This window comes from Oncorhynchus tshawytscha, linkage group LG05, assembly GCF_018296145.1.
Source record: "Oncorhynchus tshawytscha isolate Ot180627B linkage group LG05, Otsh_v2.0, whole genome shotgun sequence".
Lineage (NCBI taxonomy): Eukaryota > Metazoa > Chordata > Actinopteri > Salmoniformes > Salmonidae > Oncorhynchus > Oncorhynchus tshawytscha.
Window position 1 is genome coordinate 83,075,849 of NC_056433.1, and position 24,482 is coordinate 83,100,330.

Genomic DNA, 24,482 nt, shown 5'->3' on the forward strand with positions numbered 1-24,482 from the left:
TGTGATCATGATGGAGCACCATTAAGATCAGTAAGGCCAGAGACGTGTTTTCAGAAGCCAGGATGCAGGTATCACACTATTCGACCAGAGGCACCAGGGCAGGCTTCGATTTGTACGGTCTTATCACATAGCAGAAACTCCCACCTGATCCTGAAGTAACTAGACTCACAGTGGTGCGTCTGGTTAGGACGCTTCGGGAGAGAAGTCACACGTGTTTGAGAGGCAGACTTTCACCTACATAGTCAACCTTTAACCTGCATAGTCAACCTTTAACCTACATAGTCAGACTTTAACCTACATAGTCAACCTTTAACCTACATAGTCAACCTTTAACCTGCATAGTCAACCTTTAACCTACATAGTCAGACTTTAACCTGCATAGTCAACCTTTAACCTACATAGTCAACCTTTAACCTACATAGTCAACCTTTAACCTACATAGTCAGACTTTACTAGTGCAGGGTGTGGCTACCGTTTAATTTTATTTACATTTCCTGAGCTCAACAAAGAAAATAAGTTATTTTTTTAATTTCACCTTTATTTAACCAGGTAGGCCAGTTGAGAATAAGTTCTCATTTACAACTGCGACCTGGCCAAGATAAAGCAGTGCGACAAAAACAACAGAGTTACACATAAACAAACATACAGTCAAAAACACAATAGAAAAATCTATGTAGTGTGAGCAAATGTAGAAGATTAGGGAGGAAAGGCAATAAATAGGCCATAGAGGGGAAATAATTACAATTTAAACATTAATACTGGAGTGATAGATGTGCAGATGATGATGTGCAAGTAGAGATACTGGGGTGCAAAAGAGCAAGAGGTTAAATAACAATATGGGGATGAGGTAGTTGGGTGTGCTATTTACAGATTGGCTGTGTACAGATACAGTGATCTGTGAGCTACTCTGACAGCTGATGCTTAAAGTTAGAGAGGGAGATACAAGTCTCCAAGCTCAGCGATTTTTGCAATTCGTTCCAGTCATTGGCAGCAGAGACCTGGAAGGAAAGGCGGCCAAAGTAAGTGTTGGCTTTGGGGATAACCAGTGAAATATACCTGCTGGAGCGCGTGCTACAGGTGGGTGTTGCTATGGTGACCAGTGAGCTGAGATAAGGCGGGGCTTTATCTTATAGATGACCTGGAGCCAGTGGGTCTGGCGGCGAACATGTAGCGAGGGCCAGCCAACGAGAGCATACAGGTCGCAGTGGTGGGTAGTATATGGGGCTTTGGTGACAAAACGGATGGCACTGTGATAGACTACATCCAGTTTGCTGAGTAGAGTGTTGGAGGCTATTTTGTAAATGACATTGCCGAAGTCAAGGATCGGTAGGATGGTCAGTTTTACAAGGGTATGTTTGGCAGCATGAGTGAAGGACGCTTTGTTGCAAAATAGGAAGCCGATTCTAGATTTCATTTTGTATTGGAGATGCTTAATATGAGTCTGGAAGGAGAGTTTACAGTCTAACCAGACACAAACAGTTGAAGTCGGAAGTTTACATACACCTTAGCCAAATACATTTAAACTCAGTTTTTCACAACTCCTGACATTTAATCCTAGTAAAAATTCCCCATCGTAGGTCAGTTAGGATCACCACTTTATTTTAATTATGTGAAATGTCAGAAGTTTACATACACTCAAATAGTATTTGGTAGCATTGCCTTTAAATTGTTTAACTTGGGTCAAATGTTTCGGGTAGCCTTCTACAAGCTTCCCACAATAAGTTGAGTGAATTTTGGCCCATTTCTCCTGACAAAGCTGGTGTAACTGAGTCAGGTTTGTAAGCCTCCTTGCTTGCACATGCTTTTTCAGTTCTGCCCACAAATCTTCTATGGGATTGAGGTCAGGGCTTTGTGATGGCCACGCCACTTTGTTGTCCTTAAGCCATTTTGCCACAACGTTGGAAGTATGCTTGGGGTCATTGTCCATTTGGAAGACCCATTTGCGACCAAGCTTTAACTTCCTGACTGATGTCTTGAGATGTTGCTTCAATATACAGTGCCTTGCGAAAGTATTCGGCCCCCTTGAACTTTGCGACCTTTTGCCACATTTCAGGCTTCAAACAAAGATATAAAACTGTATTTTTTTGTGAAGAATCAACAACAAGTGGGACACAATCATGAAGTGGAACGACATTTATTGGATATTTCAAACTTTTTTAACAAATCAAAAACTGAAAAATTGGGCATGCAAAATTATTCAGCCCCCTTAAGTTAATACTTTGTAGCGCCACCTTTTGCTGCGATTACAGCTGTAAGTCGCTTGGGGTGTCTCTATCAGTTTTGCACATCGAGAGACTGACATTTTTTCCCATTCCTCCTTGCAAAACAGCTCGAGCTCAGTGAGGTTGGATGGAGAGCATTTGTGAACAGCAGTTTTCAGTTCTTTCCACAGATTCTCGAATGGATTCAGGTCTGGACTTTGACTTGGCCATTCTAACACCTGGATATGTTTATTTTTGAACCATTCCATTGTAGATTTTGCTTTAGGTTTTGGATCATTGTCTTGTTGGAAGGCAAATCTCCGTCCCAGTCTCAGGTCTTTTGCAGAACCATGATGCTGCCACCACCATGTTTGACAGTGGGGATGGTGTGTTCAGGGTGATGAGCTGTGTTGCTTTTACGCCAAACATAACGTTTTGCATTGTTGCCAAAAAGTTCAATTTTGGTTTCATCTGACCAGAGCACCTTCTTCCACATGTTTGGTGTGTCTCCCAGGTGGCTTGTGGCAAACTTTAAACGACATTTTTTATGGATATCTTTAAGAAATGGCTTTCTTCTTGCCACTCTTCCATAAAGGCCAGATTTGTGCAATATACGACTGATTGTTGTCGTATGGACAGAGTCTCCCACCTCAGCTGTAGATCTCTGCAGTTCATCCAGAGTGATCATGGGCCTCTTGGCTGCATCTCTGATCAGTCTTCTCCTTGTATGAGCTGAACGTTTAGAGGGACGGCCAGGTCTTGGTAGATTTGCAGTGGTCTGATAATATTGAAATGGAAGGAGTATCTCTTGCACAGTGCTACTTGGGATGTTTAAAGCTTGGGGAATCTTTTTGTATCCAAATCCGGCTTTAAACTTCTTCACAACAGTATCTCGGACCTGCCTGGTGTGTTCCTTGTTCTTCATGATGCTCTCTGCGCTTTTAACGGACCTCTGAGACTATCACAGTGCAGGTGCATTTATACGGAGACTTGATTACACACAGGTGGATTGTATTTATCATCATTAGTCATTTAGGTCAACATTGGATCATTCAGAGATCCTCACTGAACTTCTGGAGAGAGTTTGCTGCACTGAAAGTAAAGGGGCTGAATAATTTTGCACGCCCAATTTTTCAGTTTTTGATTTGTTAAAAAGTTTGAAATATCCAATAAATGTCGTTCCACTTCATGATTGTGTCCCACTTGTTGTTGATTCTTCACAAAAAAATACAGTTTTATATCTTTATGTTTGAAGCCTGAAATGTGGCAAAAGGTCGCAAAGTTCAAGGGGGCCGAATACTTTCGCAAGGCACTGTATCTACATAATTTTCCTTCCTCATGAAGCCATCTATTTTGTGAAGTGCACCAGTCCCTCCTGCAGCAAAGCACCCCCACAACATAATGCTGCAACACCCGTGCTTCACGGTTGGGATGTTGTGTTTTTCGGCTTGCAAGCCTCCCCATTTTTCCTCCAAACATCATGATCATTATGGCCAAACAGTTCTATTTTTGTTTCATCAGACCAGAGGACATTTCTCCAAAAATTACGATCTTTGTCCCCATGTGCAGATGCAATCCGTAGTCTGGCATTTTTATGGCGGGTTTGGAGCAGTGGCTTCTTCCTTGTTGAGCGGCCTTTCAGGTTGTCGATATGGGACTCATTTTACTGTGGATATAGATACTTTTATACCCGTTTTCTCCAGCATCTTCACAAGGTCCTTTGCTTTTGTTCTAAGATTGATTTGCACTTATCGCACCAAAGTATGTTAATCTCTTGGAGACAGAACGCGTCTCCTTCCTGAGCAGTATGACGGCTGCATGGTCCCATGGTGTTTATACTTGGGTACTATTGTTTGTACAGATGACTGTGGTACCTTCAGGCGTTTGGAAATTTCTCCCAAGGATGAACCAGACTTGTGGAGGTATACCATTTTTTTTCCTGAGGTCTTGGCTGATTTCTTTTGATTTTCCCATGATGTCAAGCAAGGGCCTGGGTTAACCTCTACATCACCAGATGAACAGAGGAGGAGTATGATAAGAGTACGGCTAAAGGCTATAAGAACTGGTCGTCTAGTGTGTTCGGGAACAGAGTAAAAGGAGCAGATCTCTGGGTGCGGAAGAATATATTCAAGGCATAATGTACAGACAAGGGTGTGGTAGGAAGTGAGTCCAGTGGAGGTAAATCTAGGCACTGAGTGACGATGAGGGAGGTTTTGTCTCTAGAGGCACCAGTTAAGCCAGGTGAGGTCACCGCATGTGTGGGGGGTGGAACAAAAGGGCTAGCTAAGGCATATTGGGCAGGGCTGGAGGCGCTACAGTGAAATAAGACAATCACTAACCAAAACAGCAATAGACAAGGCATATTGACATAAGGGAGAGGCGTGTGTAGCCGAGTGATCATTGGGTCCAGTGAGTAGCAATTTCTGAGTCAGGGAACCAATTCAGTAGTCGCTACTACGCTAGGCGAGCTGGAGACACGATGATTCAGACAGCTAGCGGGCCGGGGCTAGCAGATGAGCATCTGGGGACGTCGCAACGGAAGAGCCTGTTGAAACCACCTTGGACGGTTACGTCGGCAGACCAGTCGTGATGGATCGTCGGGGCTCCGTGTCGGCAGTCCAGGCCAATTGGCAAAAGAGGTATTGTGGCCCAAGAATTGGCTGATGGATCTTTTCGGGTAGCCAGGAGATGGGTCTTGCTCGAGGCTAGCTACAGGCTAACTGTTGCTTGCTTCGGGACAGAGACGTTAGCCAGGATTAGCCACTCCTAGCAGCTAGCTATCTGCGATGATCAGGTGTGAAGGTTCAGAGCTTGCGGTAGGAATCCGGAGATGCGGTAGAGACAAGGCAGTCCGATATGCTCTGGGTTGATATCGCGCTGTGCTGACTGGCTGATGTCCAACGGTGATGACCGCTAGCAGTGGCTAACTGACCGCTAGCAGTGGCTAACTGACCGCTAGCAGTGGCTAACTGACCGCTAGCAGTGGCTAACTGACCGCTAGCAGTGGCTAACTGACCGCTAGCAGTGGCTAACTGACCGCTAGCAGTGGCTAACTGACCGCTAGCAGTGGCTAACTGACCGCTAGCAGTGGCTAACTGACCGCTAGCAGTGGCTAACTGACTGCTAGCAGTGGCTAACTGACTGCTAGCAGTGGCTAACTGACTGCTAGCAGTGGCTAACTGACTACTAGCAGTGGCTAACTGACTACTAGCTAGTTAGCTGGCTAGCTTCTGGTGGGGGTTGCAGATCCGTACCACATTGGGTGAGGAGGGTTGCAGGAGAGTATGTTCAGACCGTAGATGGAAATTTAAATAAAAAATATATACGAAGAAAACGATATATACACGGGACAAGACAAAAACAGACGTCCGACTGAGACGCCATCTTGGATTCAACATTAGATCATCATCATTACATCATAGACCAACATTACATCATAGATCAACATTACATCACAGATCAACAGTAGGGAGTGACCTGCTATCCTACTGTAGGGTGGTGATGTGTTGTGGCTGGTCTTACCTGTGCTGTCGGTGCGGTGGGTGGCCTTGGCACTCTTCGAACTCTTTGAGCTCAGGGCTGCCAGCTTGGTGGGGATCTGCTGCTGGACACCCACCTGCTTGTGCTGCTGGTTGGTGGTGCTGCACAGGTGGAGGGGCACCTCCTTCTTCACCGGCAGCGCCGTGGCGTTGGCGCTCTGGCCCCGAGCCAGAACCTCAGGACGCTCCAGGTAGTCTGCGGGCGCCACAGAAGGGCTGGAACGAACCAGGGCCTTCTGGGGGAGGGTGAGGGAGAGGTCTGATCCGACGCTGCAGCTACTGCCCACGCCCACGCCCAGAAGGAGATCCCCATTTAGACTGCCAGAGAAGGGCATCACCTGGGAGGGGGAAAGGGAGAGCATTCATTCATTCAGCAAAGACCAAGCCATGAGGTCGAAGGAATTGTGTCGAGGCACAGATCTGGTAAAGGGTACCGAAACAATGTCTGCAGCATTGAAGGTTCCCAGGAACACAGTGGCCTCCATCATTCTTAAATTGAAGAAGTTTGGAACCGCCAAGACTCTTCCTAGAGCTGGTCACCCGGGAAACTGAGCAATCGGGGGAGAAGGGGCGTGGTCAGGGAGGTGCCCAGGAACCTGATGGTCACTGACAGCGCTCTAGAGTCCTTTCAGAAGAACAACCATCTCTGCAGCCAGAACCCGGACTTGAACCTGATCTAACATCTCTGCAGAGACCTGAAAATAGTTGTGCAGCATCGCTCCCCATCCAGCCTGACAGAGCTTGAGAGGATCAGGAGAGAATGGGAGAAACTCCCCAAATACAGGTGTGCCAAGCTTGTAGAGTCATACCCAAGAAGACTGGAGGCTGTAATCGTTGACAAAAGCTCTTCAACAAAGTACTGAATAAAAGGTCTGAATACTTATGTAAATGTACAAAGATTTCTAAAAACCTGTTTTTGCTTTGTCATTATGGAGTATTGAGATGTCATTATGGAGTATTGAGATGTCATTATGGAGTATTGAGATGTCATTATGGGGTATTGGGATGTCATTATGGGGTATTGAGATGTCATTATGGGGTATTGAGATGTCATTATGGGGAGATATTGAGAGATGTCATTATGGGATGTATTGAGATGTCATTATGGGGTATTGAGATGTCATTATGGGGTATTGAGATGTCATTATGGGGTATTGAGATGTCATTATGGGGTATTGAGATGTCATTATGGGGTATTGAGATGTCATTATGGGGTATTGAGATGTCATTATGGGGTATTGAGATGTCATTATGGGGTATTGAGATGTCATTATGGAGTATTGTGTGTAGATTGATGAGAAAAAATGAAATACATTTTAGAATAAGGCTGTAAAGTAATTTTTGGGGGGTGAAAAGTCAAGGGGTGCGCCTACTTTCCGAATGCACTGTGCATACACACAATTAATAACATAAAAGTGGAGGATGAGAAGCCATTTTGAGTCACATGTGCAAGTAGTTTCAACAAGTTCAACTCAGGATATAGATATTTCAGTTTCAGTTGGACACCAAAAATGTGCAGGACAATTACATCGCTTTAGATTGAGGTCGTCATGGAACCTATGGTAACAACATAAAAGAGAATACTGTTGTCATGGAACCTATGGTAAGAACATAAAAGAGAATACTGTTGTCATGGAACCTATGGTAAGAACATAAAAGAGAATACTGTTGTCATGGAACCTATGGTAAGAACATAAAAGAGAATACTGTTGTCATGGAACCTATGGTAAGAACATAAAAGAGAATACTGTTGTCATGGAACCTATGGTAATAACATAAAAGAGAATACTGTTGTCATGGAACCTATGGTAATAACATAAAAGAGAATACTGTTGTCATGGAACCTAAACAACATAAAAGAGAATACTGTTGTCATGGAACCTATGGTAATAACATAAAAGAGAATACTGTTGTCATGGAACCTATGGTAATAACATAAAAGAGAATACTGTTGTCATGGAACCTATGGTAATAACATAAAAGAGAATACTGTTGTCATGGAACCTATGGTAATAACATAAAAGAGAATACTGTTGTCATGGAACCTATGGTAATAACATAAAAGAGAATACTGTTGTCATGGAACCTATGGTAATAACATAAAAGAGAATACTGTTGTCATGGAACCTATGGTAATAACATAAAAGAGAATACTGTTGTCATGGAACCTATGGCAATAACATAAAAGAGAATACTGTTGTCATGGAACCTATGGTAATAACATAAAAGAGAATACTGTTGTCATGGAACCTATGGTAATAACATAAAAGAGAATACTGTTGTCATGGAACCTATGGTAACAACATAAAAGAGAATACTGTTGTCATGGAACCCATGGTAACAACATAATATAATAGTTTGTTGATCTCTGTTCTATGGCTTTGAGCGAACTTGGTTCGCCATGTAAATTGGAACCCTCTTGCTTTGGAATTTTATGTTTGTGCACGGCAGCCGCGGTTTGCAGCGTGCAGCAGCGAGAGAGAGAGCACTGCTTGTTATGTTTAAATGAGTGTTGAGGTATCTTTGAACCCTGCTTCTAAAAGGGCCAGCCCGGCACCCGGCGCCGTGAGACAGCAGCGTCTTAACTCAGCACAGAGCCGCTGTACCATTAAAGGAAACACAATCTGTTGAAGAGCAATCCGAAACACATGCTGCTCTTTCTGCTGAGCAGGCATTTTGGAACAGGCTTTTACAACACAATCCCAAAGCAACAAAAATAAAACTCTAAACACTGTCTGCATTGTCACACTAATAACCACCTTCAAAGAAAGTTGAGTGAAGCAGCAAAGTCGATCTCCAATAAGTGTGTTAAGTCAAGAAACCACATCAGTTTATTGTCTTGCTGGCATATATCTGACACCCTGTGCAGTGACAGACAGTCCAGCTCCAGTATGATTGAGGAGTGTGGAGAAGGAGATGGGATGCCAGGGAGGGCCTGGGTCCCAGAGGGCTGGGCGGGCCTGGGTCCCAGAGGGCTGGGAGGGCCTGGGTCCCAGAGGGCTGGGCGGGCCTGGGTCCCAGAGGGCTGGGAGGGCCTGGGTCCCAGAGGGCTGGGAGGGCCTGGGTCCCAGAGGGCTGGGAGGCAGATGTGTCCAGCTGTATTAGGGGGCTTCCCCTGCCTGCTAGCAACCAATGTGACCGCTGGGGCATGAGCCTGGCATCCCAGGGCAAGGGGCACTGTGTGAGGGGTGGAAGGGATTACGGGAGACGTGTCATGTGTGACAGTCGGTCACGCTTAGTCAGTCAGTGTAGTGTGAGGCAGAGCGAGTGGGTAGGCCAGGCAGAGCGAGTGGGTAGGCCAGGCAGAGCGAGTGGGTAGGCCAGGCAGAGCGAGTGGGTAGGCCAGGCAGAGCGAGTGGGTAGGCCAGGCAGAGCGAGTGGGTAGCCCAGGCAGAGCGAGTGGATCCATGTCTGTTTGTGAAAGGTAACACTGAACACACTGAGGCCTCTTCTGAGGCTGCAGCCCACTCAGCTCTGGAGGATAGAAGTGCCCAGAGGTGATAACTCAGTTATGCAGTGGGGTTCTGTGCTACGCTCTCCCCTCTCTCAACACTCGCACACCCCCACGCACACAGACGTTCCATTGTTTCCTCCCCAAGGTGCATGGTAAAGTCATGGTAAATACAGGGAGCACAAAGACTTGACTGACAGCACATAAACAATTAGGCCTGGCTGGGCTCTAGCAGCTCTATTAATGAGAGGGTGATGGGTTGCCTGCAGAATGGCTAATTATACATTGTGGCTTTTTCTCATCATCAGGCTCCTTGGATACTCATCACCAGCTGAGACAGGTGGGTTTCCTGTTTCCTGTTTCCACAATGCCTTGGGAAGGGGGCTGCGAACCCATAACCCAAATAGCTAACAGGGCTCATTCCTGTTCAAGCAGGTGGGCCTAACTTGTCTGCTCTAAGAAAAGAAAACAGAAAAGCTCGTAGTACTAGCACCTCCACTCCAGCCGAAACAAAACTTTATTTTAAAAAAGACAAAAATGCCTCAGAAATCATCCTCTTTTCAGTCTCAACGTAAGCTAGGGTCAGAGCACTGCACTGCACACTAACATGGGATTGCTAATACTCAAGACAACAGAATGTGTGCCCTGAGGATAGCAGGTCTGGTGTGAGTGAGTACAGGTTTACAGGCCTGATGTGAGGAACATAACAGTTATTACCTGGAGGAGAGGAAGTGACTAAGAGCCCTGGCTGACCCCAGCGGCCTTGACCCCAGAGGCCTTGACCGAGTTAGCCGTAAAACCACTCCGACTGTCTGACAGACCACGACAACACTGTCAGAAAGCCGGTTTATATCAGAGGGCGACCAGGAAGTGCAGAGGATTTCAATCCCAGCGTCCACCCTTCCAACTGTTTCTCCCACCTCCAATTTCATCACTGTCTGCATAAAATGTCAATATGCCAAAAACCAAAATATATAGAAAAAGCAGGATCAGGAGACAGACAGGCAGAAAGATGTGGAGTTGATGAATGGCTTGAAAATGGAGTGGAAATTGTGATTGAAACATTGTCTAAGTCCTTTTACATAGTAAGAAGAGTGGACTCATTGCAAAGGAGTAGGTGGTGAAGCACTCTGACCCACCTGAGTGATGCCACAGCAGCGTTTGTATGCCAGCAAGCTCATCACACATCACCTAGCTACTGTGTTATAGTGGGGAGGGTGAGGAAGATTTAATTATTCAATTTACAAAACATCATACAGTGATACTGAATGACTAGGATACAGTGAGACGTCAGACACGTGACCAAGCCTGGGGGGGGGTCAGGGGTTAAGAAGCACAGTTCTGGCTTCCCGGGTTAAGGGCGCTGTACTGTAGCGCCAGCTGTGCCACCAGAGACTCTGGGTTCGCGCCCAGGCTCTGTCGTAACCGGCCGGTCCGTGGGGTCGACGTACAATTGGCCTAGCGTTGTCCAGGTTAGGGAGGGTTTGGCCAGTAGGGATATCCTTGTCTCATCGCGCACCAGCGACTCCTCTGGCGGGCCGGGCGCAGTGCGCGCTAACCAAGGTTGCCAGGTGCACGGTGTTTCTACGTTAGAGTGCAGAGCAAAGTGATGCAGAAAGACCTTTGCAGCAGTGGAGGAACGGGACAACAGAAGAATTGTCATAGTAAATAAATAAATAACCTTTTTGTTTGTTTGTTTAAACACTAAATATATTCATGTCACCAAATAACGGATTAAAACCCACTGTTCTACAGCAGCCTCAGAGGGACAGCAGCTGGCTTGCTTCTGAAGCTAAGTAGGGTAGGTCCTGGTCAGTCCCTGGATGGGAGACCAGATGCTGCTGGAAGTGGTGTTGGAGGGCCAATAGGAGGCGCATTTAGCTTTGGTCAACAAAAAAAAAAAGATCCCAATCCCCCAGGGCAATGATTGGGGACACAAGTTTCACAACTGTTTGGACTAATGCTTACAGCCCAGATCAGCTAGATGCAGGCAAGGCAGTATTGAATGTGTCACTCACCTTGATTACTCCAATATGTCTCATTGACCTGTGCTCATTTGTAGGCTAGGTTGTAGCAACCTCATGATGTATATAGGGCAAATTCAAGTATCATGTAGTAGCCTAAACCTATCGCTGTTACATTGAACTGGGTGAATGGAATATGAATGACAGTCATCCAATATGCTGTAATAGAAATAAGGCCACGCTCATAAAAAAAAAAGATTCCTCCCTCATCTTAAACGGCTCTGACCTCCACTGTTTCACAGGTTCTCAAGCCATACATGGCTTTATCAAATAACCTATTATTATTAGAATGTGGCAATATTTGTCTTTTAGATATGTTTCTCCTTTAAACAGCAGAGATCAGTCTGTGTGTCACTGATTTTCAAATGAAAAGGCTGTTGTGTTTCATGTCATCTGCCTGGGAGAAAACAGCCAGGCCAAAACAAAGCTCTTACTCAGAGCTGAAAAACATCACACACACACCACAAGTAGGTCACATGGAGGAGAGGTGTGCCGTGAGGTGTTGCTTTATTTGTTTATTGAAAACAGGTTTGCTGTTCTCTTGCGATATATAAGATGGAAAGGGAGTTCCACTCACTCATGGCTCTGTATAATACTGTACATTTCCTTGAATTTGTTCTAGACCTGGAGACTGTGAAAAGACCCCTGGTGGCATGTCTTGAGGTGTGTGTGTGTGTGTGTCAGTGCTGTGTGTAAATTGACTACGCAAACAATTTGGAATTTTCAACACTAATGTTTCTTATAAAAACAAGAAGTACAGCCAGCCAGTCAGTCTCTCCTCAGCTCTTACCCAAGAGAGACTGGCAGCATAGTATTTATATCAGCCCTCTGATTACAATGAAGAGCAAGACGAGCCGCTCTGTTCTGGACCAGCTGCAACTTCACTAGGTCTTTCATTGCAGCACTTGACCACATGGCTGGACAATAATCAAGATTAGACAAAACTAGAGCCTGGAGGACTTGACCACATGGCTGGACAATAATCAAGATACGATCAAACTAGAGCCTGGAGGACTTGACCACATGGCTGGACAATAATCAAGATCAGATCAAACTAGAGCCTCGAGGACCTGCTTTGTGGAGTGTGGTGTCAGCAGAGCATCTCTTTATTACGAACAGACTTCTCCCCATCTTTATAACCATTGAATCTATATGTTTTGACCATGACTCCTCCACTTGTTCAACAGCCACACCATTCATTACCAGACTTAGCTGATGTCTAGCACTTAAGGAATGATTTGCACCAAATACAATAATGCTCTCATCACTTCACTCACTAACAACAAATTGTGTCACTCTCTGCATTACGCCGCCACAGAGAGACCTGTTTCTAGCCACGGACATTGCCAAAGATCCTTATCATTACGGACTCAAGGGAGATTCCCCCCACTTCCTGTGGAGTTGGCCAGGTCTTGATCTGACAAGTAGCCAGCCAGAGATGCCATGTCATACCTGAACAATGTCGTGGTTGTGGTAGTCAACTCCTCACTTCAGATGGCTAACCCAGTCAATTCAAGTCAAACCAAATAATACCCACAAGGCAGCTCTGGCTATCAGGGGCACCCGTCTGTCTGCAGAATGTTCCGGGTGGAACACAGTCCCGCCTGCCGACGTTGAAAGACCAGATACATTTAATGATATGTGGCTGTAATGTAGCAGGTAATTCACGTCTGCTGCATGCTAGTACTGTTCTGTGCTCAATGACATGCTAGCTGTTCCCATAGACTTCCACTAGTTGAGCTAACGACACTCCATTTAAAAACAAACTCACACAATACAAGTTTTTGTTGAAGAGTAAAAAGAGATGGAAAGAGAATATTTCCCTGTGTTGGTGGCTTCCTGGTTGACTAGTTAGAACTGTATTCAGATGGGTGGATGTGTTTCCCCCATTACTGTGCTACTGCTGTGGTTATCACACGGCCCATCAGTAAACAGGCTAAGGGAAGTGGCAGGTGTGTGTGTGTGTGTGTGTGTGTGTGTGGTGTGCAAGTGTGTGGGCTGTTATAGGAATCCAGACAGACAAGGGGGGAGGAAGGATGGATGAAGGGAGCAAAGGAGGGAGGGAACAAGGGAGAGAGGGGAGGGAACAAGGGAGAGAGGGGAGGAAACAAGGGAGAGAGGGGAGGAAACAAGGGAGAGAGGGGAGGAAACAAGGGAGAGAGGGGAGGAAACAAGGGAGAGAGGGAGGAAACAAGGGAGAGAGGGGGAGGGAGAGAGGGGGGAAACAAGGGACAAGGGAGGGAGAGAGGGAGGGAACAAGGGAGAGAGGGAGGGAACAAGGGAGAGGGGAGGGAACAAGGGAGGGAACAAGGGGGAGGGAACAAGGGAGGGAGGGAACAAGGGAGGGAGGGGGGAGGGAACAAGGGAGGGAGGGGAGGGAACAAGGGAGGGAGGGGAGGAACAAGGGAGGGAACAAGGGAGGGAGGGAGGGAGGGGAGGGAACAAGGGAGAGAGGGGAGGGAACAAGGGAGGGAGGGGAGGGAACAAGGGAGAGAGGGGAGGGAACAAGGGAGAGAGGGAGGGAACAAGGGAGGGAGGGAACAAAGGAGAGAGGGGAGGGAACAAGGGAGGGAGGGAACAAAGGAGAGAGGGGAGGGAACAAGGGAGGGAACAAAGGAGAGAGGGGAGGGAACAAGGGAGGGAGGGAGTATCTTCAGTATTCATGTATCTGTTCTCCTGTTGGCATAGGGACAGAGCAAAGGTAACACTGAAACACAGCAGAGGTGTTTGCTATGCTGGATGGGGAAGGATATGAGGGGGAAACAGAACATGAGAGAGGCCTGTAGTGGACAAAAGGCAGTGTTAGCACAGGCAGCTCCATTAAGGGCTCCATTAAGGGCTTCCGACATTTTAATTTTGTCAACTGGGTGGGGCGTCCAACTTCATTGGCTGATCCCTCCTGGTGACCCTGTTGGGAGTCATGTCCAACCGGGTCATCAGGAGGGATCAGCCAATCCTGAAGAAGAAAATTAACTACTTCAAAATTGAAGTCCTAGTTACCACAGCCACAAAGTCAAAACACTGCCTATTTACACAATTTATCGTCAAAAGGAAATGTGATTTTAAAACTAACCTTAACCCTAGCCACAATGCTAACCTTAAAAGAAGACCAAAAAGATCAAAGAAAATCATGTTTAGGATATAGCCAATTTTTACTTTGAGTTTGTGCCATCGAGTAGAATCCCTCATTCTTGGGTCTTGGCTTGATATTGGGACATGGCTTGGTGAAATGGGTTGGTAGGTCACCAGATAACTTCAAAGCTTTAGTTGTTAACCACCAATGAGGTGTTGGGTTGGGGCAAGTCGTGTTTTAGCCATATGCGACTGGTGCTGGTACGGATAGCAGAGCGATACCAATGGACACCGGGTGTAAGTGTAATGTGTGTGTGAGTGAGAGAGAGACATCAACCCCACCTCAATGGTCTTCCTCTTGATCTTCCTCTGCTGCTCCAGGCGTTCCTTCTCCTTCTCCACTGTGCGGGTCGACTCCCTCAGTCTCTCCAGATCCTGTTGGTACGTCTCTCTCTGTCTCTCCAGGTCATCCCTCTCTTCCGCCAGCTTCTCCTCCAGCCTCCTGCAGTCGTCCTCTCTCTGCCTCAGCATCCCTTCTGTGACCTCGGCCTGCAGCCGGTGGCGCTCCCGCTCCCTCTCCCAGCGAGCCTGGGGACAAACACAAGGTTCATCTCTACTTCATGCAGACTGGTATAATGCAGTTGTTCTTCGAAGTGGCTGCGGTTCAGGATTTTCAAATAGTTGTTGACTAAAAGTCCCCAAATGATCCAATGATGATCTTGTAATCCATTTGAAGGAATAGCCCAGCCTATTTCAGCACCGCTTTTAGACAAGCGTGGGGGGCTCGTCTTTAATAAATCAATACATTTTCTTTTCACTAACATCTTAGATATTGGTTAGGCTACAATACAATTAGGTTGTGGAAAAGCTAAGTTGATGTGAGTGCTGCTCATAATCACCTTGTCTAGTTGGCTCAATTATCAGCACTGATCAGAACATTTTGCCAGACATGTTTTGTATTTTAACAAGTGGATTATTTTGCTCTAGATTTGCTTAGTAACCTGGGCCTACTCTTTACCAAAAGCCTGAAACTAGTCTTAAATCAACCAATGTGACTTTGTTTAACTGAATCTCCGTCTGTATATTTGGTTAATTCTCTGTCTGGGCAAATAAGTGGAGGTGGTAAGGGGGGGGGCTGTGGGTTAAGACATCCATGTCTTCGGCACCCGGGGAACAGTGGGTTAACTACCTTGCTCAGGGGCAGAATGACAGATGGTCAGCTCGGGGATTCGATCCAGCAACCTTTCGGTTACTGGCCCATCGCTCTAACCACGAGGCTACCTGCCCAACGCTCTAACCACGAGGCTACCTGCTGTATAGCTAGTCTATTCATTTACTCATCTATCACTGAACAGAAGCATTTAGCTTGCGATAATGAAGCCTAAATCAAGTGTAGGTCTAGTTTGCTTGATCTCGTAAAAGGCAACTCCAATATCCCACGGAGGTTGTGAAATATGAACACGAGACTCACACATCATGATGAATATACTTTTAATTTAAGACCCTACGACTGCTCCCTAACAAAGCAGAGGGAAGGTAGGAAACAGATGAAACGGAAATCAAAAGCATGGCCTTGTCTTGGGCTCAGTTTCAAAATATCATCATTTATTTTTAAAACGACAGCGGTTCCACACGTTGCCATGAAGTTGTGTGGGAAGAAATACTTGTATTTGATTCCGTTATATTTCATTATATTCTCAGCCTACTATAAAAATATACTATACTATAAAATATGTGCGTGACTGATCAGGGCAGCCTAAAAGGTTTCTTGTCAGTTGAACTATTGATTTCATTGGCTCAGCCATCTGACCAATCGGCTGCACACACCAGTAACATCACCTCAAAACATGACTTTCTATGTGTTTTCTTTCTTTCTTATGGTGTATATTGAATGGATTTATTTAAATAGACATCCACCCTCAGAAATGCATGTAGTCCTGTCCTTGAGCTGTTCTTGTCTAATGATGTTCTGTATGATGTTCTGTTTTGTGTGGACTACAGGAAGAGTAGCAGCTGCTTTTGCAACAGCTAATGAGGATCATGTACACATGTACATTCTACCTCAATTGGCCCGACCAACCAGTGCTCCCGCACATTGGCTGACCGGGCTATCTGCATTGTGTCCCACCAACCCCTCTTTTACACTACTGCTACTCTCTGTTCATCATATATGCATAGTCACTTTAACCATATCTACATGTACATACTACGTCAATCAGCCTGACTAACCGGTGTCTGTATGTAGCCTCGCTACTGTTATTTACTGTTGTTTTTATTTCTTTACCTACCTAACATCTTTTTAAAACACTATTGGTTAGAGCCTGTTAGTAAGCATTTCACTGTAAGGTCTACTACACCTGTTGTATTCAGCATTTCACTGTAAGGTCTACCTACACCTGTTGTATTCAGCATTTCACTGTAAGGTCTACTACACCTGTTGTGTTCAGCATTTCACTGTAAGGTCTACTACACCTGTTGTATTCAGCATTTCACTGTCAGGTCTACTACACCTGTTGTATTCAGCATTTCACTGTAAAGTCTACTACACCTGTTGTATTCAGCATTTCACTGTGAGGTCTACCTACACCTGTTGTATTCAGCATTTCACTGTAAGGTCTACTACACCTGTTGTATTCAGCATTTCACTGTAAGGTCTACCTACACCTGTTGTATTCAGCATTTCACTGTAAGGTCTACTACACCTGTTTTAATTCAGCATTTCACTGTCAGGTCTACTACACCTGTTGTATTCAGCATTTCACTGTCAGGTCCACTACACCTGTTGTATTCAGCATTTCACTGTAAGGTCTACTACACCTGTTGTATTCAGCATTTCACTGTAAGGTCTACTACACCTGTTGTATTCAGCATTTCACTGTAAGGTCTACTACACCTGTTGTATTCAGCATTTCACTGTGAGGTCTACTACACCTGTTTTAATTCAGCATTTCACTGTCAGGTCTACTACACCTGTTGTATTCAGCATTTCACTGTCAGGTCCACTACACCTGTTGTATTCAGCATTTCACTGTAAGGTCTACTACACCTGTTGTATTCAGCATTTCACTGTAAAAATGGTCTACTACACCTGTTGTATTCAGCATTTCACTGTAAGGTCTACTAACCTGTTGTATTCAGCATTTCACTGTAAAGTCTACTACACCTGTTGTATTCAGCATTTCACTGTAAGGTCTACTACACCTGTTGTATTCAGCATTTCACTGTAAGGTCTACTACACCTGTTGTATTCAGCATTTCACTGTAAGGTCTACTACACCTGTTGTATTCAGCATTTCACTGTAAGGTCTACTACACCTGTTGTATTCAGCATTTCACTGTAAGGTCTACTACACCTGTTGTATTCAGCATTTCACTGTAAGGTCTACTACACCTGTTGTATTCAGCATTTCACTGTAAGGTCTACTACACCTGTTGTATTCAGCATTTCACTGTAAGGTCTACCTACACCTGTTGTATTCAGCATTTCACTGTAAGGTCTACTACACCTGTTTTAATTCAGCATTTCACTGTCAGGTCTACTACACCTGTTGTATTCAGCATTTCACTGTCAGGTCCACTACACCTGTTGTATTCAGCATTTCACTGTAAGGTCTACTACACCTGTTGTATTCAGCATTTCACTGTAAGGTCTACTACACCTGTTTTAATTCAGCATTTCACTGTCAGGTCTACTACACCTGTTGTATTCAGCATTTCACTGTCAGGTCCACTACACCTGTTGTATTCAGCATTTCACTGTAAGGTCTACTACACCTGTTGTATTCAGCATTTCACTGTAAGGTCTACTACACCTGTTGTATTCAGCATTTCACTGTAAGGTCTACTACACCTGTTGTATTCAGCATTTCACTGTAAGGTCTACTACACCTGTTGTATTCAGCATTTCACTGTAAGGTCTACTACACCTGTTGTATTCAGCATTTCACTGTAAGGTCTACTACACCTGTTGTATTCAGCATTTCACTGTAAGGTCTACTACACCTGTTGTATTCAGCATTTCACTGTAAGGTCTACTACACCTGTTGTATTCAGCATTTCACTGTAAGGTCTACTACACCTGTTGTATTCAGCATTTCACTGTAAGGTCTACTACACCTGTTGTATTCGGCGCACGTGACAAATAAACTTAAGATTTGATCTTAATAAAATAGCAAAAACACCAAATCCATGTTTTACTCCTCAACTTGCCCGGCATGGGAGATATAACCAAAGGCTCATCCAAGCAAGAATGTGCTAAAAATGGGATTATGAATCGGGTTCTAAAAGAGAACACTGCCAGATCTTTAAAAAAAAATTTTTAGACGCAAAACACAGTAAAGTCTGTCTGTAAAGGGTATGACATTCATCCTCTGTGTAGAGCTACGTGCTGCTCTGTTCTGGACCAACTGCAATTCAACTAGGTCTTCTTTGCCACAACCGACCTCTGTGTAGAGCTACGTGCTGCTCTGTTCTGGACCAACTGCAATTCAACTAGGTCTTCTTTGCCACAACCGACCTCTGTGTTCGGCTGCAGCTCGCGGCTCCCCTGACGCTTCCTCCCTCTACTCGATCGCCCATGAATGTTGTACACAAAATACATGGTAGTAGACATGCTCAAACTACTATAGATCGTGCCTACCGAAACACGTCATTATTATTGCTCTCTATTGACAGGGGAAATATCAACCTGTGTTTGGTTAAAACAGAGATTTTTTTTGTTGCCCCAATGCTAAATTCAAGTGGGGAGTTCCATGCAGCTATCTAGACAGCATATCAAACACAAGCAAGAGGCAAACAGCTGTATTACAGATGTAGTCATCACTGTAAACGTTGGCTATAGCAGGAGGCAGACAGCCAGTCTAATTAGAGATGTAGTCATCACTGTAAACGTTGGCTACAGCAGGAGGCAGACAGCCAGTCTAATTAGAGATGTAGTCATCATTGTAAACGTTGACTATAGCAGGAGGCAGACAGCCAGTCTAATTAGAGATGTAGTCATCATTGTAAACGTTGACTATAGCAGGAGGCAGACAGCCAGTCTAATTAGAGATGTAGTCATCACTGTAAACGTTGGCTATAGCAGGAGGCAGACAGCCAGTCTAATTAGAGATGTAGTCATCATTGTAAACGTTGGCTACAGCAGGAGGCAGACAGCCAGTCTAATTAGAGATGTAGTCATCACTGTAAACGTTGACTACAGCAGGAGGCAGACAGCCAGTCTAATTAGAGATGTAGTCATCACTGTAAACGTTGGCTATAGCAGGAGGCAGACAGCCAGTCTAATTAGAGATGTAGTCATCATTGTAAACGTTGGCTACAGCAGGAGGCAGACAGCCAGTCTAATTAGAGATGTAGTCATCACTGTAAACGTTGGCTATAGCAGGAGGCAGACAGCCAGTCTAATTACAGATGTAGTCATCATTGTAAACGTTGGCTACAGCAGGAGGCAGACAGCCAGTCTAATTATTGAGATGTAGTCATCATTGTAAACGTTGAGTAAGAGAGAAACGTGGAGGGAGGGGGAGTAGAGAGAGAGAAACGTGGAGGGAGGGGGGAGTAGAGAGAGAGAAACGTGGAGGGAGGGGGAGTAGAGAGAGAAACGTGGAGGGGGAGGGGGGGTAGAGAGAGAGAGAAACGTGGAGGGGGAGGGGGAGAAACGGGAGTAGAGAGAGAGAAAACGTGGAGGGAGGGGGGAGTAGAGAGAGAGAAACGTGGAGGGAGGGGGAGTAGAGAGAGAGAAGAGAAACGTGGAGGGAGGGGGAGTAGAGAGAGAGAAAAACGTGGAGGGAGGGGGAGTAGAGAGACAGAAACGTGGAGGGGGGGGAGTAGAGAGACAGAAACGTGGAGGGAGGGGGGAGTAGAGAGACAGAAACGTGGAGGGAGGGGGAGTAGAGAGACAGAAATGTGGAGGGGGGGGGAGTAGAGAGAGAGAAACGTGGAGGGAGGGGGAGTAGAGAGAGAAACGTGGAGGGAGGGGGAGGGAGGGGGAGTAGAGAGAGAGAAACGTGGAGGGAGGGGGAGTAGAGAGAGAGAAACGTGGAGGGAGGGGGAGGGAGGGGGAGAGAGAGAGAAAACGTGGAGGGAGGGGGGAGTAGAGAGAGAAACGTGGAGGGAGGGGGTGTAGAGAGAGAAACGTGGAGGGAGGGGGGAGTAAAGAGAGAAACGTGGAGGGAGGGGGAGTAAAGAGAGAAACGAGGAGGGAGGGGGAGTAGAGAGAGAAACGTGGAGGGAGGGGGGTAGAGAGAGAAACGTGGAGGGGGGGGAGTAGAGAGAGAAACGTGGAGGGAGGGGGGAGTAGAGAGAGAAACGTGGAGGGGGGGAGTAGGGGGGGGAGAGAGAAGAAACGTGGAGGGAGGGGGAAGAGAGAAACGTGGAGGGAGGGGGAGTAGAGAGAGAAACGTGGAGGGAGGGGGGAGGGGGGAGTAGAGAGAGAAACGTGGAGGGAGGGGGGGGGAGAGTAGAGAGAGAAACGTGGAGGGAGGGGGGAAACGTGGAGGGAGGGGGAGAGAGAGAGAACGTGGAGGGAGGGGGAGTAGTAGAGAGAGAAACGTGGAGGGAGGGGGAGTAGAGAGAGAGAAACGTGGAGGGAGGGGGAGTAGAGAGAGAGAAACGTGGAGGGAGGGGGAGTAGAGAGAGAGAAACGTGGAGGGAGGGGGGAGGGAGAGAGAGAGAAACGTGGAGGGAGGGGGGAGGGGAGGGAGGGGGAGAGAGAGAGAAACGTGGAGGGGGGGGAGAGAGAGAGAGAAACGTGGGAGGGGGAGGAGAGAGAGAGAAAACGTGGAGGGAGGGGGGGGAGTAGAGAGAGAAACGTGGAGGGAGGGGGAGTAGAGAGAGAGAAACGTGGGGAGGGAGGGGGAGTAGAGAGAGAGAAACGTGGAGGGAGGGGGAGTAGAGAGAGAGAAACGTGGAGGGAGGGGGGGGAGTAGAGAGAGAGAAACGTGGAGGGAGGGGGAGAGAGAGAGAAAACGTGGAGGGAGGGGGAGTAGAGAGAGAGAAACGTGGAGGGAGGGGGAGTAGAGAGAGAGAAACGTGGAGGGAGGGGGAGGGGGGTAGAGAGAGAAACGTGGAGGGAGGGGGGTGTAGAGAGAGAGAAACGTGGAGGGAGGGTGTAGAGAGAGAAAACGTGGAGGGAGGGGGGAGTAGAGAGAGAAACGTGGAGGGAGGGGGGAGGGGAGTAGAGAGAGAAAACGTGGAGGGAGGGGGGAGTAGAGAGAGAAACGTGGAGGGAGGGGGGAAAAGAGAAAAACTTGGAAGGGGGGAGGCAGCTACATAGAAAACATTTTGTGTGTAAAATAACATGCGCAGAACGTGCTCTGGGTCCTTAGCATTGAGAAAGAGGTTTGGGGGGGGCACAGCTTTTTGTTTGTGCAGAATGAATCATGATGCTCATACTAACGTGGTGCCTTTCTCCGAGCATTGTGACCTTTAATCACCTTCACGCGGAGTTGGAATGAAGACAACCCGGGAAGGCTAGGATAAATCACATGAAGGACCATTTCCACTGAGTCCCACCTGCTCCTGACGGTGCTGTGACTGCAGCTTGTGGAAGCTGGCCAGCTCCTCCCTCTGCAGGGCCAGCGTCCTCTGTTTCTCCTGCTCCAGGAGAACGTTGCCGCGGTGACGGCCAGGGAAGGAGGCGCGCTCGGTGAGGGAGGCGCGTTGTAGCTCGATGTGGCTGTCCTGCTTGGCGATGATGGCCTGAAGGGAGGGGAGACAGGAAGGGAGGGGAGCACGGGAGGGGAGGGAGGCAGGGAGGGGAGGGAGGCACGGGGGGAGGGAGGCGGGCACGGGGACCAAGGGAGGGGAGCACGGGAGGGGAGGGAGGGGAGCACGGGAGTGGAGGGAGGCACGGGAGGGGAGGGAGGGGGCACGGGAGGGGAGGGAGGGGAGACAGGAAGGGAGGGGAGCACGGGAGGGGAGGGAGGGGGCACGGGGACCAAGGGAGGGAGGCACGGGAGGGGAGGGAGGCACGGGGGGGGGAGGGGGGGGCACGGGGACGAAGAGAGGGGAGCACGGGAGGGGAGGGAGGGGAGACAGGAAGGGAGGGGAGCACGGGAGGGGAGGGAGGGGAGACAGGAAGGGAGGGGGCACGGGGACGAAGGGAGGGGAGCACGGGAGGGGAGGGAGGGGAGACAGGAAGGGAGGGGAGCACGGGAGGGGAGGGAGGGGGCACGGGGACCAAGGGAGGGGAGCACGGGAGGGGGAGGGAGGCACGGGAGGGGGAGGGAGGGGGCACGGGGACGAAGGGAGGGGAGCACGGGAGGGGGAGGGAGGGGAGATGTGGGTCAACTTATTGAAAGGATAAGGCTTGTGGTCACAGACCATAACCAATCAAAAGGCGAGTCTAGCAGTCTCCATGTGATGTCATTTAAACATTTTTGTTCACATACAAACAGACTAGTATTTGGGGTCTAGCCCTGGTAAGAAGACTGCAGTCCTGTTGACTGTTCATGGCCCAGTCACACACACAGACAGGACAGGACTGGACTGGAGGAGAGCTACATGTCATGTGGAGTATGTTGAGAGGTTGTCGAGAGGGTACCTAGGAAAAGTGAGTGGTTACCTGCAGGCTGTAGAGTCTCTGGGACAGCATCAGCACCCGGTCAAAGAACTAGTTGAGGCAGAAACAGGAACGGTAGGAAAGAGAAGGTCAACAGACAACTGTAGGTTAGCGCCATAGATACACGACTGTTTTATACCAATGGTTTGGACACCTTATTAGAGGCCATAATAACGCATAAGGATGAAGAAGCTTAACAGAGGTTAAAATACCAACTGAAATGAGCACATCTCCTACCTCAGCCTCGGGGAAGGTGTTAGACCAGATGGGGTTCCAGGTGGCTGGAGAGGCCTCTTCCTCCTCCTCATCATCATCATCCGCCTGTACATCACACATTATACACACCACGCCCACCATCACACACACACACACACAACCCCCATTACACACACACACAACCCCCATTACACACACACCATTACACACACACATTACACACACACACACACACACCCCCCATTACACACACACCCCATTACACACACACACAACCCCCATTACACATATACCCCCATAACACACACACACACACACACATATCCCCCATTACACACACATCTCCACCATTACACACCCCCCATTACACACACACGCACACACACCCCCACCATTACACACACACCCACTCCCATTACACACCCCCACCCCATTACACACCCCCACAACCCCATTACACACACACAACCCCATTACACACACAATTACACACTGTTGTGTAGGGTGTGTGTTTGTATATTTGACCCACCTGTGGCTGCTCCAAGGTCTGCTGACTAGCCTGGATCTTTGTAAGCTGGGGGTCAGAGCAGCCTTTCTGGGTCTCGTCTCTGGCCCTGTCCCCTCCACTGTGGTTCTTCTTCTTCACAATGCCTTCTAACACGCACACAAACAGAGTCAAACACCTTTTAGATCATAATACATGATTCTATGGACAGAGTTTAGATCAGCATTCGTACTCTAAGATGCTTTGTGGATACGGGGCTCAGAGCAGGCAGACGGAGTGGACTCACTCTTGTTGAGGATGATGGGCCTGCTGTCATAGCCCCCGAAGGTGTCTGCTCTCCTGGGCAGAGCCCCGGATCCTGAACCCTCCTCTAGACGAGAAGCTGGCTCTCTCACACCAGACAGCAACAGGTTCTGAAGACTCTCCACTGTGGAGGGGGAGGCGGGGGGAGAGGAGAGAGAGAGATTAACAATGTTTCAAGGCTGTCTTTATGATAGGACAAGATTTGCGAGGAGCCGACCCTCCTGTAGTAACAGATGGGTGCAGCGAGGAGCCGACCCTCCTGTGGTAACAGACGGGTGCAGCGAGGAGCCGACCCTCCTGTAGTAACAGATGGGTGTAGCGAGGAGCCGACCCTCCTACGGTAACAGACGGTTGTAGCGAGGAGCCGACCCTCCTACGGTAACAGACGGGTGCAGCGAGGAGCCGACCCTCCCGTGGTAACAGACGGGTGCAGCGAGGAGCCGACCCTCCTACGGTAACAGACGGTTGTAGCGAGGAGCCGACCCTCCCGTGGTAACAGATCTAACACACCTGATTAAATTAATCGAGGTACCTTGGCACTGTTATTAGAAAGCAACGCATTGATTTTCACTGTCACAGAGACGATACACAACTGAAAATCATCTGGTGAC

General features: G+C 47.5%; 1 protein-coding gene across 2 annotated transcripts in view; it reads right to left on the reverse strand.

The window, feature by feature from the left end:
- LOC112251656 (rho guanine nucleotide exchange factor 18) overlaps positions 1–24,482 on the reverse strand; it is a 113,519-nt gene that overhangs the window by 1,371 nt on the left and 87,666 nt on the right. For both annotated transcript variants that reach the window (XM_042322549.1, XM_042322548.1), the window contains exons 24-30: positions 23,855–23,995; positions 23,593–23,717; positions 23,085–23,168; positions 22,851–22,898; positions 21,800–21,985; positions 14,630–14,875; positions 5,724–6,078 (exon numbers count right to left, since the gene is read on the reverse strand). In XM_042322549.1, coding sequence (XP_042178483.1) covers positions 5,724–6,078; positions 14,630–14,875; positions 21,800–21,985; positions 22,851–22,898; positions 23,085–23,168; positions 23,593–23,717; positions 23,855–23,995 — 1,185 coding nt within the window. The remainder of the gene's footprint in view (positions 1–5,723; positions 6,079–14,629; positions 14,876–21,799; positions 21,986–22,850; positions 22,899–23,084; positions 23,169–23,592; positions 23,718–23,854; positions 23,996–24,482) is intronic.